General features: G+C 37.9%; 2 protein-coding genes across 17 annotated transcripts in view; both read left to right on the plus strand.

Moving 5' to 3' along the window:
• Nucleotides 1-14,040, plus strand: part of acj6 (abnormal chemosensory protein 6) — a 39,455-nt gene that overhangs the window by 22,989 nt on the left and 2,426 nt on the right. For 8 of the 16 annotated variants that reach the window (XM_017068685.4, XM_017068690.4, XM_017068686.4 and 5 more), the window contains 3 exons: nt 11,617-11,794; nt 11,876-12,016; nt 12,918-13,149. In XM_017068685.4, the coding sequence (XP_016924174.1) occupies nt 11,617-11,794; nt 11,876-12,016; nt 12,918-13,149 (551 nt within the window). Of the gene's footprint in view, nt 1-11,595; nt 11,795-11,875; nt 12,017-12,917; nt 13,150-14,040 lie in introns of all 16 variants that reach the window. The other 8 variants (XM_017068683.4, XM_065867536.2, XM_017068687.4 and 5 more) reach the window with 1 other exon arrangement.
• On the plus strand, nt 3,114-5,149 carry Pp1-13C (Protein phosphatase 1 at 13C). Its single transcript, XM_036821036.3, has one exon. The coding sequence runs from the start codon at nt 3,995-3,997 to the stop codon at nt 4,901-4,903; it is 909 nt and encodes a 302-aa protein (XP_036676931.1). The 5' UTR covers nt 3,114-3,994; the 3' UTR covers nt 4,904-5,149.

A 14,040-nucleotide genomic window follows, 5' to 3' on the forward strand; every position in this document is an offset into this window, starting at 1 on the left:
CCATAACATTCTTATATTATATTTTGCTTCCATATTACATTTTAGTTTACTTATTTTTCCAAGTGTTCCCCGTCCCTTTTCCACTTTACCCTCCTCACCTGAGTCGCTGCACTTGTTCCACCGTCGTGTGCGTGACGTGGAAAAACAAAAAATATCGCCGTAGAGGGTGGTTATGGATGGGTGTATGGTTGGGTTGCCCCGACCCTATCGATATGTCTCCCAGTAGAGCAGGCCGGAAAACAGACGGTAGAAGAACCGTTAAGCTGGGACCGCAATGTGTAAAAAATTACGAGCAAAAATTAAAGCAGGAGTGGGCGGAAAACGTTGGCAGGTGGTCGCCGGAGGCGGGAAAACTCATGAAAACCGGTGAAAACTCATGAAAACTCCGGACTTGCTGGCTTTCCAAGGCTCCTTCTTTATTATTTCTTTTCACACGCATGATGAGCCAGCGACAATATGCTGCCATTAACCCTGAAACTTATTGCAGTGTATGCGTGCGTGTTTGCTGGCTGTTGTTGGTCGGACAAGTTTTATGAGTCGTTTCTCAAGAGTGGTACACTATAAGGATATGGGAAAATGATTCGGGAAATTGCCAGAAAAACACATCGAATGCAAGTCCATAAAAAGTAGAAAAATACTTTTATGTTCTAGCTTATGAAAATGATAATATCTTAAATGATATTATACTCAAGTTAAGGTGAATTCTGGACCCATTGTTTCTTTATAAATTATGTTTTCCTTTTATTTCAGTCATTATATTCCTTTAAAAATTTTTATTTTATTTGTTTATATTATTTAAAGTTGGTATATTTTTGGTTCACTCCCCAAATTAAATAAAATGGCAATTGGAATTCCATACTTTCATCTATTATACAGGCTATAAGTATTTGGGTTTTTAAAGTAATTTAGAGATATAAATATTCCTTTTTTTCTTATTTTATTTAAATCATTATTACTTACTTATTATACTCCATATAAACTGCTTAAAAACCACGCTTGATTTTACTTTTAATTTTAATTTATTTTAATATCCCAATGAGACACGACTTTAGTCTTCTTTATACCTAGATAAAAATGGTGGAATTTTAGAATTTCCAACAAAACCCTTAAAAATCATCCAAGTTAGTGAGAGATACTAAGATTTATGGTAAAAATGAACTTATTTTCCGCACTCCCCATAAATATGGCGAGCCTTGTTTGCCTGCAGTGTAGAATGTCCTGGGAATTCCCTTTCAGGAATCCTCCGATCGCAAGGGCAGGGGCGTAGGGCAAAAGGTAGAAAGTAAAAGTAAAATTGTGGACCGCTGGCAGCGCGTCTGGCGGATATAAAAATAAAATAAAATCTATTACGTGGCGAACCACCCCACATTTATGCGGCAATTTGTTGCTCCTTGATTGTGTCTGTGTGTGTTTGTACTCAGATGTGTGTGTGTGTAAAAAGAAGTAAAGTAAAGTGTATCATTTTCCCATTTGTCGACCCCTTTTCACTTTTCTCCCTGGTCCACGGGCACTTCTCGCACTTTGTCTCAATTCCCAAAACTGTCGCCCCGGCAGTTGCAATTTATGAAGATTTGTGTGTGGCCAGGATGAAAGCGAAGGGGAGGACATAACAAGGACTCAAAGGACTCAAAGGACTCAGAACTCAGTGCTCAGAATTCAGAATTCAAGAGTCGGCCCCGCCCACTCGCTTACGCCCCTCGTTCCCTTGCACTTGTTTTGATTTGTTTGGAATAATAACAGATGCTTACCGTTCATATTATTCATTGTTAAAATTATTAACGCTTGACAATAAAAATTGCTATTTGAACAGCACTCGAAAGGTGCACACCCCTCATCGCATCTCATATTGGACTCCCACCAATGGCAGTGGGCAAATTGCAATTTGTGCAAATATTTATGTACATTGAAAATTACTCATTTGTGTAACACCAATTAATTTCAACAAACAGCGGCAGTCGCACAACAATGGCCCAGCCATTTATAAAACTTTGCCCCTCTGCTGTTGTTGTTGTTGTCCTTTGGCTCGTGCTGGTTAAACAAATGGAGGGAAAATGAGGTCCTTTGTTTCCCCAAAATAAACGATGCTGTTGCTGTTTGGCTGTTTGTTTTGCGGTGCCAAGCAGGACACAGAACACAGGACACAGGACACGGGCCACAGGACACACTGAGCACTGTACAGTGGAGCCTGCCCAAAAACAGTTCAATCAGGTTCAAGTGGGGGGGGGGGGTTTGTTATATGTTATAGAGTAGGAAAACGGCATGGAAAGGTACAATGAACCCAGGTTGTGTTGCCTCAATATTGGGACACTGCATTTGGGGCCCTCTTCAAACCCTGTTTACACTGCAATTTTTCAAGTTTCGCTAACAAATTGCAGCTAATTACTGGGCACACTAAAGAAAAATAAACCCACATACAGCAGAAGGGCAAATCGAGAAACCCTCACTGCAAATGGCACTCGAGAACTTCAAGTTTTCCCCTCAATCAGAGATAATAAGAACAAATGGACAAGGGATAGATAGAGGGTCGAAGGACTTTGCAAGGGGAGACCACCTTTAATAATACCTTTCAGTGCTACGAACTTAAGAGAAAAGAAAGAATATTGCTATATATTATAAAAATTGCATAGGAATGCTATTTCCTTTTCATAATATTTTTACAACAAAAATAACTATCTAAAAAACGTATTATATTTCGAAAAAATTTACATAGATATACCAAAATTTATTCAAAATACTACTACAAGTATACCAACCTTATAACAGAAATACCTATACGATAATATAGAAACGTAAACTATTGAAATGTTTTATTTAAAATCCTAAGTATGTATAAAACATTGGTATTTGGTTATTTTAGAGTTTTAAAACATATACCAACCTTAAAACTATAATATAAAAATGTAAGCCACTAAAAAGTGTATTACTTAGAATACTAAGCATTAATGCAGTATTGGTGTGGTTCATTTCGATTATTAAACATTATTCAAATTATATATACATTTTAAAGAAATTAAATATAATATTTTAATAATCTGTTCATAAAAAAATAAACATTACAAGTTTCCAACCAGCTTCCAAAATAACCCATTTCAAATGCTCAGATGTAGTGTGTGAAGGTTTAGTCATCGATTTTTCACTCATTTAGTTAAAAAAAATAAAGGTCACCCTTCCGAGTCAAAATTTGTTTCAAAATTTCAACGCCACCGCAAGGAGTGACAAGAACTCATAGCAGTCCGGTCCATTCGAAAGTGCATAGTATCCAATTCCGTAATCTTGTCAGGTTTTAGGTGCGACCACCATGATAACGATAACGTAATACTGAAGAGGTGCGAGGGAGAGGCAAGGGATAACGATATACAATCCATGACATTTGCCCCCGATCGAGAGAAAGGAGTGGAGAAAATAGAAGCGAGGGGCAGGATCCAAAGTTCAAAGACCTGTATTTATAAAGTACAACTTACTAAAGTCCTAATGTAAGTCGTTGAAAGGGTTCCAAGTTACAAAACACAGGAGATCTAGGAATCTAGTTAGCTGTATCCCATCAAATTTGCCCTATATCACAGTAGGAAGTACCTACCATTTCTGAAGTTTAGTTAAAAACCAGAAGTCATAACGAGAACATATACATAGAGTCGAAAAGAAAAAAGAGAATATTATTTTGTGAACAAATCAAAAATAGTGTGGTGAAAAAAAAGAAAAGCCAAAGCTAAAGCGCATACTGGAAACTAGAGATACCAATTAGTCCATAAACAGGTAAAACTGGATAAACCCAAGTTATTATAGACATAGCCATAGATTGCAGCGAAAAAAAGGAAGTATTAACGGAAAGAGAAGATAAAAGGATCAAAGCTATAGCCCTCCTTATACCAAACCATATAGCTTTCTCGGGTTAGCCAGAGGCAGGGTGAGTCCCTGACAAGCAGCACCAACGGCGTCCCAGACGGTTTCCAGATCCAGCCCGGACAACGTAGCCGCGGCGCGCAAAACCGAGACCATGGGGGAGGTCCTCAACCTGGACAGCATCATATCCCGGCTGCTGGAGGTCCGCGGGGCTAGGCCCGGCAAGAATGTCCAGTTGTCGGAGGGCGAGATCCGCGGCCTGTGCCTCAAGTCCCGCGAAATCCTACTGGCCCAGCCCATACTCCTGGAGCTGGAGGCACCGTTGAAGATCTGCGGCGACATCCATGGCCAGTACTACGATCTGTTGCGTCTCTTCGAGTACGGCGGCTATCCACCAGAATCGAACTATCTCTTCCTGGGCGACTATGTGGATCGGGGCAAGCAATCGCTGGAGACCATCTGCCTGCTGTTGGCCTATAAGATCAAGTACTCGGAGAACTTCTTCCTGCTGCGGGGCAACCACGAGTGCGCCAGCATCAATAGGATCTATGGGTTCTACGATGAGTGCAAGCGGCGCTATACAATCAAGCTGTGGAAGACCTTTACGGACTGTTTCAACTGTCTGCCGGTGGTGGCGATTGTCGACGAGAAGATCTTCTGCTGCCACGGTGGCCTCAGTCCGGACCTGACCTCCATGGAGCAGATACGCCGCATAATGAGACCCACAGACGTGCCGGACCAGGGACTGCTGTGCGATCTGTTGTGGTCTGATCCCGATAAGGACACCATTGGCTGGGGCGAAAATGATCGAGGTGTGAGCTTCACCTTCGGCGCCGAGGTGGTGGGCAAGTTCCTACAGAAGCACGACCTCGACCTGATCTGCCGCGCCCACCAGGTCGTCGAGGATGGGTACGAGTTCTTTGCCAAGCGCCAGCTGGTCACCCTCTTCTCGGCGCCCAACTACTGCGGGGAGTTCGACAATGCCGGTGCCATGATGTCCGTGGACGATACGCTGATGTGTTCCTTCCAAATCCTCAAGCCCGTGGAGAAGCGCAAGAAGTAGACGACCTCCAGATCCCCAGACATATCACCATATCAAACTTTACATACCTCCGCCACACGAACAGCGCTCTCATCTTCATACACATCCCCATTCTCGCAGTCGACACGAAGACATATCATGATTACAAGACCTGCCTGTCGTCAACTGGATCGAAGGAACGCCCCGACTTCAACTTGGATCTCAATGGAATTCGATGTACTGATGGTTTTAATCCGCACTTTGGCTGTTTATAAAGAATTCAAACTAGTTATGTTGGTTTTATTTCATAGAATTAAGATTGAGGATAATAATAAAAAATAGAAGCCAGAATGAGGAGTGTCTTACCCCGTTGGACTCTCATTTTTGACTGAAATCTGAATATCGTGTTTTTGACTAAAATCGTAATCCTTTTTTTCGCCATACAAATTCAGTTTTTTGGCTGCCATAAAAAAAGTAGAAGTCAGAATGAGCAATGTCATACCTCGTTGAGCTCGTTGTTTATTTTCCAATCGATTGGCATTCAAGCCTGGAAATTTTCCATTTTTGCCAAATTTTCGCGAAAAAAGTTATGTACCCCCTTACAAAAAATTCACAATTTTTTCAAAAAATAATTTTTCCTTAAAGTGATAGGGATCGTTAGCCTATCTAGCAAGCTGCTCAAAGCAGTCGGTCTTTAAGCTGTACTCCTTGATTTGGCTAAACTACGATTGAAAAACCAAAAAAAATGTCGCATTTCTCACTAAAATCGGAATATCCTATTTTTGCCCAAAATCTGAATACTGTTTTTTCGCCCTAAAAATTCAGTTTTTTGGCTGCCATGTTAAAAATAAAAGTCAGAATGAGGAATGACATACCTCGTTGAGCTCGTTGCTTAATTTGCAATCGATTTGCATTCAAACCTAAAATTTTTCCATTTTTGCTAATTTTTGCAAAAAAAGTGATGCAACAGAAAATGCTAAAATTGGTCAAAAAATAAATTTTCCTTAAAGTTATAGAATTCGTTAGCATATTTAGCAAGCTGCTCAAAACAGTCGGTCTTTTAGCTGTACGCCTTGATTTGGCTAAGCTACGATTGAAAAGCCGGATAGAAAAGTCGCACTTTTGACAGAAACCTGAATATCGTATTTTTAACAAAATAAAAATTCAGTTTTTTGGTTGCCATTATAAAAATAAAAGTCAAAATGAGGAATGTCATACCTCGTTGAGCTCGTTGTTTAATTTCCAATCGATTGGCATTCAAACCTGGAAATTTTCCAGCTTTTCCAATTTTTGCAAAAAAGGGTTGTACCCCCTTACAAAAAATGCGAAGTTTGGTCAAAAAATAATTTTTTTTTAAAGTGATTGGGATCGTTAGCCTATCTAGCAAGCTGCCCAGAGCAGTCGGTCTTTTAGCTGTACTCCTTGAATTAGCTAAACTACGATTGGAACCGGAAAGAAAATTTTTGACTAAAATCTGAATATTGTATATTTGACAAAAGTCTGAGCGCTGTTTCTTAGCCATAAAATTTCAGATATTTGGCTGCCATAATAAAAATAGAAGTCAGAATTAAGTTTGAGGATTGTGTGTTATAATAAAGCTATAGACCTGACTTTGATATATTTGTTTTATATTTCGACTTCAACCTGGATCTCAATGGATTTCGATGCATTCTTGGTTTTTAACCACACTTTGGTTGTGTATGAAGAATTCTATTAGGATAATTTAGTTATTTTTTGAGATTTAGTTTGGGGATTGTGATAAATTTGTTCTATAACCTAACTTTAACTCGGATCTCAATGGAATTCGATATACTGATGGTTTTATTTGCACTTTGGCTGTTTATAAAGAATTCTATCTATCTATTCCATTTATTTTTTATTGAAGTAAATGTTTTGATATTTAGCAAATAAAAATAATCTGGTAATGCCTGAATTTTTGAAAAATTTTATTTCTATTTCATTTTTGATTTCAAAAAACAATATTAATGGACAATAAGTCCAAAACTAGCAATAGAAATGTTAAAAACACTATACTACTTCATAAACTCCTGTATCTTTAGAAATAGCTTGTTCTAGTTCACCGAAGTTTATCAGGAAAAGGTTGGCATAATAAAGTGCTCATATTCTATTCAAAAATCCTCAAACTATCAATAGTTTTCCTCCTATCCTAACACCGAAGCGCAGAAAAGTATGCCAAGAAATCTGGCGGGGTGAAAAGCGGGGGATTCCCCTCGAAAACTCGATGCTATCTGTTTGTGCCGGGTGACAAAAGTCACCGCCATAATATATTAACAATGCTTAAAAATTAATGAACAATAACAAAGCGCACACACATGCACACGAAGAGGGAGACGGCGATATGTGGGGGAAAGAGAGGGAAGGAGCGAAAACTGGCAGACAGACTGGCAAACAAACAAAAACAATGACAAAGATACAACAAATTGCGCCAAAAACGCTTTATTATGTCAAAACAAGATGGGGAAAAATCGAGAAAAGGAACCCAGTGTGACAACAACAAATTACATTATATATATAATGAGGTCATTTGCGCGTAAACAATCGAGGGGAATGGGATGCCAGAAAAGAAAATAGGAAAAGAAAGGTGGAGAGAAAGCAAGAGAGAGTTGGGAAACCCAGTCACATGTTTATCAACAAACGGCAAATAAATAAATTATGTTGGCAAATTTGTTAATAAATCATGAAGCTGGCGACCAAAGTCAAAGCGCAAAATTAAAGCAAGAAAGAAGACAATTCTCAGGTGGAAAAAATTTAGCGACAAAGGAATACTCTTTTGGAGTTAGGGGAGCTTTAATTAAAAAGGGGTTTCAAAACAGGGGTAAAAAAGCATTAAAAATTGGGTTGTTCAAAATATTTCAGTTAAGATTTAAGCATAAGAGGATAAACATATAAGAATAATATTATAACAAAATCATTTTCTTTTGCAGTATTCTAGAACACTAGAAAATAAGTTAATTAAATATACATAATAATAAGAAAAACTCATAAAAACTAAGAATTAACACTAGAAAATACTACAAATATATGAGATCTTAAAAAAAATATCAATCTTTATAGGTCATGAAGTATTATATCTTCCCCTTGCTCAACATTCAAGTTTTTTAATCAAACAAAACCTCTACAAAATTGAAACTTGTTGATAAAAGTCAGAATTATCTTTCGTGAATTTTAAGTCCCTTAAACAATATTATATGTTTATTATCCAACTCCCTTGTAAAATCAGCTCTCTCTTAACCTTTTTAAGGGTATTTCTTACTTAAAATGGCGTCTTTATGCACACGCACACACACAAATTAAGCTCTATGTGTGCGATGCTCGGCTGACGTCGCTGCTGCTGAGCATATATATATACATTTATATAGCCACATTCATATATATATATACACGTTGCAGTAGAAAATCAATGCAGACAACATTTGGCAATTTGGCAGCAGTGCAATTGTTTCCTCTTTTTCCGGTTAGCTTCTCCTATTTGTTTGTATCCTTTTTGTTGCGAACTGTCTTCTATTGTTGCATTTCATTTGTCCCCTGGCCAGAAAAAGGGGTGGAGATACATGGCATGCCACACCCACACCCCCCACTCCCCCCCCACACACACACACTCTCACAAGCTTTCTCCTTCCATCTCGCTCTGACTTTGATGTTTCGGAACTGGATACATTGTTTTCCGCACACTGCAATAAATTTAGTGTTTCTCGGTAAAAATAAATAATAAAATAAAAGGTATTTACTTATAATTGTTTTCCAGAAAAACTAATTAAATATCTAAAATATTTTTATTGGGTTATTTTTATATTTATATTGGGTTAATATTTTTAGGAAGTATTTATATAAAATGTATTTGGTATAAGAGTAAGATGAAATAGTTTATTTCCTGTAAAGGATTTTTCTCTCTATATATTTTTTTGATAATTTCAAAATGATTAAAATTTCTTTTTATTTATACTATTTAGTATTTATCTTATTTTAATAAAATCTTTCATATCCGTTTTCTTCTTTTTAAGAAATTTATATAATTTTTTGCTTACTTTAATAAAAGCTTTTAAATCCTTTGAACTCGTTTGAAACCTGAGTGAAGGCTTTTTATTTTCTATATTTCAAATGAAGTTACATTCCTTACTAATTTGATCTTAAATAATTTTTAACCTCAATACTTTTTGGCTGAATTCAAATATTCGTTTAATTCCCAGCTGCTTTAAAAACATATCTTAAAGTGTTCAACCAAATCTCTATTTGTTTAACTAACTTTCCCTATTCAGGAACCAAACTTTTTTTAACAGATGTTTTTGTGGGATTTTCACTTTAAGTTTGAAAGAGTTCTTTGAAATAACTTTTTATTTTAGGGGAGCCCTTCATAAATAACAAATTTTTTTATACATTTAAGACCTGACTTTGATATATGTGCTCTATAATCCGGATTATTCTCCAAGTAGACGTTTTTCATGTAAGCCTTAAGTTACAGCTTAGCATCCTTTGAATAATTTTATTAATTACAAATTATGCGCCTAATGAAATGGCCAGCAGTGGGACCTTTTGGCAGGGGTTTGCTGGGGCTAGTGGGTGGGTCAGTGGGTGGATTCCATATATCCTTCGATGCTGGCGTTGACGTTAACGGTAAAGTTAACGCTGGCAGCGACATCGGCACTGCCCACATGAATTTTGCATAAGCCCCAGCCAACCACAATGCAGCACATCCCGCTGCCCGGTTCTACGGGTTTTTGGTTACGACTACAGCTATACGGGGATATACGGCTATACGGCTATAGGGCTCTGCGGGTCCAGGGTCTCCGGATCTGCACTCTCTCTCTCTCTCTCTGGCGCCCTCTCCCTCTCTCTCTCTTCTTAACCGGGATTTTTGGGTCCCGCTTTGGTTTTTCGGCTTGTTGTGCGTGTGTGTGTGTGTGTGTACGCGCAGGGTGGTTCCGTACTCTCTGCGACGACAGAGATGGCACTATCGCGTGTGAGAGAGAGAGAGAGAGAGGAGCTGCTCCCCGGAGGAGTTGTAAGTGCGAGAGAGACAGGCATTCAGTGGGCCAGAGAGAGAGGGAGCGAGCGAGCGCCAAGGGTGCAAACCAATAACCGTCAGACTAATTTTGGGATTGGTTTATAATTGAAGAGTTTGCCATTGTATTCGGCACGAAAACTTTGGGTCGGGGGTAGTAGCATCTACATAGTTTTTGTACCATTCACATAAACACACAAATATACCCGAAAATACATACATATATGTGCGGATGGGTGGGTGGGTGTGTGTTTCTTATTGTTCTCCATAGGCCTCTCCTTATCATTTTAGAGTTTTACATAATTGGGCAGGGGTCCGATTTTGCCTACCCAGCTATTTTCCATTTTCCATTTTCCGTAACTGTGTCCGTTTTCGTCAGAGGGGGCGTGGTATGTTTGCCGACTGTACATAGGAGAGCAGAACTAAGCGCTAGTTTTACCCGCCCGACTGCGCCACATTTACAAAAAGATAAATAAATATGAGTGACCCAGCCCACAGCACCGAAAAACCTGCTCCCCCTCCCCCATATTCAAATGAAAATGGGAACTGGAAAAGCTGCTAAAACATTGGGGGGGGGGTGAATTCAAGGGGGCAGATAGAAAGCTAGAAAGAGCGAGCGAGAGGGGCATGGGACTTAGAAAGAGCTAGCAAGAGGCCATCCGGTCTATTTGGCCTTCTGTTGTAGCATACTTTTCAGCTGTAATCAGTTTAAATGCTTAACAAAGCAACACAAAAGCATGAGGATGGGGGCAAAAGAAGGAGAGCACTGCTCCAGCTTTTTAGTTGCTATTCATATTTATATAAATAATTTAGCGATTCTATAAATATTTGATGGCTAGACAAAAGAGTTGCGAGCGCCCTCGTATCCGTATCCGTATCCGTTCCATTTCGTTTCGTTTCGCTCTCAGTCGTTTGTATCTGTGTGTTAGTCCATCCATGTGTCTGTGTATCTGTGTGTGTGGGCCTGATTTCCCGTTCAATTAAAGCTGCCAAAGGGGATCCTTTGGCCCCTCGCAACCCCCCACGCTTTCGGAAAAGTAACAAGTGCAGTCCGGGTAAAAGGGTTGTCAGTTCTTTTCCGGATGGATGGGGAACGACCGGGGACTTTAATTAGAGGTAGCTTTAAATACATTTCTTATGCCGTGAGTGGAAACTTTATAAATTATCTGCTCAGGGGGCTTATGGTAGGGGTTCGGATCCTGATTACAATGATAATGATTAGCCGGTTAATGATGGTGTTTATGATAATTTCATTGCTGTAGGTATACAAACAAAAGGATACGTTTTGTAGTAGTTGTATTTGCTTCAAGGTTTTAAAATACAGGTTTAAGGAAGGGGTTTAAGTTGATTATTTGACTCTTTTAAAATGAAATGAACTAAAAAAATATTTATTTCCCCCACTTTTGAATTTTTAGAATATTAATACTTTCCAATATATTGAATTCCGTTATAATAATGATACGAGTGTTCATATTTGTATCCAAAACATTTGTTTTACTCATTTAAGAGTTAAGATATCGACACTTGTCTTGTAAAAAAATGTTTCTTTATATATACTTTTTATATTGAATATTTATTCCAATCATTTCTAAATACCATTCATTGAAATAATACTCATTTGGGTGATTGTTGTAACCAATATAAAATATATTTTCAGATAACCACTACTTGCTAATGTTTTAATAAAGTCCGTTTCCATTCCAATGCTATTTAGGAAAATCCTTTTTCTCGACAGATGCACCACTCGATGGACCAGCTGGACATGCTGGATCCGACGGGCTCGATGACCACGTTGGCGCCCATTTCGGAGTCGCCGCTGACGCCCACACACCAACACCTGCACGGTTCCTATCACAGCATGAATCACATGATGAGCCACCACCATCCGGGCACGTTAAGTGGCCACACGGGGGGTAAGTCCTGCCCGCTCCTCGGGAGCTTCGTTCCTCCGCCAGACACCTCCAACGTATCTCTCTGTCTCTCCTGGTTTAAAGGTCACCATGGACACTCAGCGGTACATCATCCTGTTATCACGGCGGCGGTGGCAGCCGCTGGCCTGCATCCCGACACAGACACCGATCCTCGCGAGCTGGAGGCGTTTGCGGAGCGCTTCAAGCAGCGGCGCATCAAGCTGGGTAAGTTGGCTCCAAATACAATTATGAAACAATTAATTATGGAATTTTAATTTTAAATTAAAGAAATATTATTATTTAATGTATTGCAAATCAAAATGTTTCAATATATTTATAGCAATCATAACTTAATTTAATTTTTATTAATATAAATTGATTGGAGTTCTTGAAAAACATGATCCCGCTTAAAATTTTAGAGTTAGTTTTGATAATTAAGAATTACAGTTTTAAATTTCTAAAAAAGGCCTTCAATAATACGTTCCCTTACATTCGTTCGATGGATAAAATACTTTGAAAATCGTAAAGAGCAATAGCAAAATAAATAAGTGGAATCGTTTTTTTTCATTTCTTATATTTATTTTAAAGATGTGTTCACCTAAGTATGGCCAACAAAAAGCTCTCTAAAAATTTGAATGGTCTCCAAATTTAACAAATATTTTCAAAGGTTTGTTTTTCCATAAAAAAAAGGCCAGTGCCCTATAGATAAGGTAAAACAGAAAGTAATCAACATAAAAATAATCGGAATACAGTACCAAATTAGCTTTTTTAAATTGGATAAAATTATAAAAATGATATGGATTAACCCTTATATTTGTTTAATATTATTTTTGAATTATTCACTCATAAGAAAGCTTTTAGTATCTTAACATAGAAAATGTGAAACAAAAAGTAATCAATATAAAAATGATAAAATTACAGTATCAAAGTAGCCTTTATAAATTGGTTAAAATTTAAAAATGATATGGTTATACCTTTATATTTGTTGTATATTATATTTTTATTATTATTATATATTAATATAAGAAAGTTTTGAGTATCTTAACAGTATCTGACATTTTTCTTCTGTGTAGTTAAATTAATTTGTCATAAATAAATGATTGCGAATTCATTGTGCGAATTGCAGGTGTCACGCAGGCGGACGTGGGCAAAGCCCTGGCCAATCTCAAGTTACCTGGCGTTGGAGCGCTGTCGCAGAGCACGATCTGTCGATTCGAGAGCCTGACCCTGTCGCACAACAACATGATCGCCCTGAAGCCCATCCTGCAGGCGTGGCTCGAGGAGGCCGAGGCGCAGGCGAAAAACAAGCGGCGCGATCCAGATGCGCCCAGTGTCCTGCCGGCGGGCGAAAAGAAAAGGTAGAAAGTGTTTTAATTGACCCGGTAGCGTAGCCCCAGCCCCAGCCCAGACCAACCAACAACCCAAAGCCAACATTCCAGACCCAAGCCCAAACCGAATCCCATTCCCATTCCCAATCCCAATCCCAATCCCACACCCAATCCCAATCCCAGACCCATGGCACCCTCCTCCAGCATCTGAGCGCGAAGTAATTGGCCAGACACCAAAAACACCAAGAGATATGGGACCCATTTAACAGACCATAGCCCATAAGCGAATTAAAATGCAGCAATTATTTATCAATGATGTGGAATAGCCAATTAATGAATAATTTACCTGGCAACAGGTTCATTTATTCAGAAAAATATTAAAGGAGCAAATAAATGTAGCAAATAAAGTAAATATAGTAAACAATTCATTCTAAAAAGCGTCATCTATCGAACAAGTTATATTTCAAGTGGGGACAAAGTTCGTAAAACGCCACCTATATTTGGGCAATTTTTTTGTGTTTGATATGTTCAGTGCTCTTTTATTTTAAATATTTTAGTAATGTATTTTTGTGTTATTTTTTTTTTTTGTAACAAAAACATTAATTTATGAGATTAAGATTTTTTATTTTATTAAAATTATTAATGATGTATTTTTTATACAAAAATTAAAAAAAAATTTATAAAATAAAAACATTTTTTTATCCGATTTATAAGACATAACCCTAGTTTTTCTTTCTTTTAATGGACTTTCGTGTACTACTTTCCTTTTATATTTTAAAACGCATTTATAAATTAGATTTAAAAATATTTTATATTAAATTAAATAAAAAACCTTATTTTCATCCTTAATTTAGAAGATTTAGATTCCATTTTTAAAGAATTTAAAGTAGATTAGCGATTATGGGCTATTGTCAACCGGTC

Source organism: Drosophila suzukii, chromosome X (genome assembly GCF_043229965.1).
Source record: "Drosophila suzukii chromosome X, CBGP_Dsuzu_IsoJpt1.0, whole genome shotgun sequence".
Classification (NCBI taxonomy): Eukaryota; Metazoa; Arthropoda; class Insecta; order Diptera; family Drosophilidae; genus Drosophila; species Drosophila suzukii.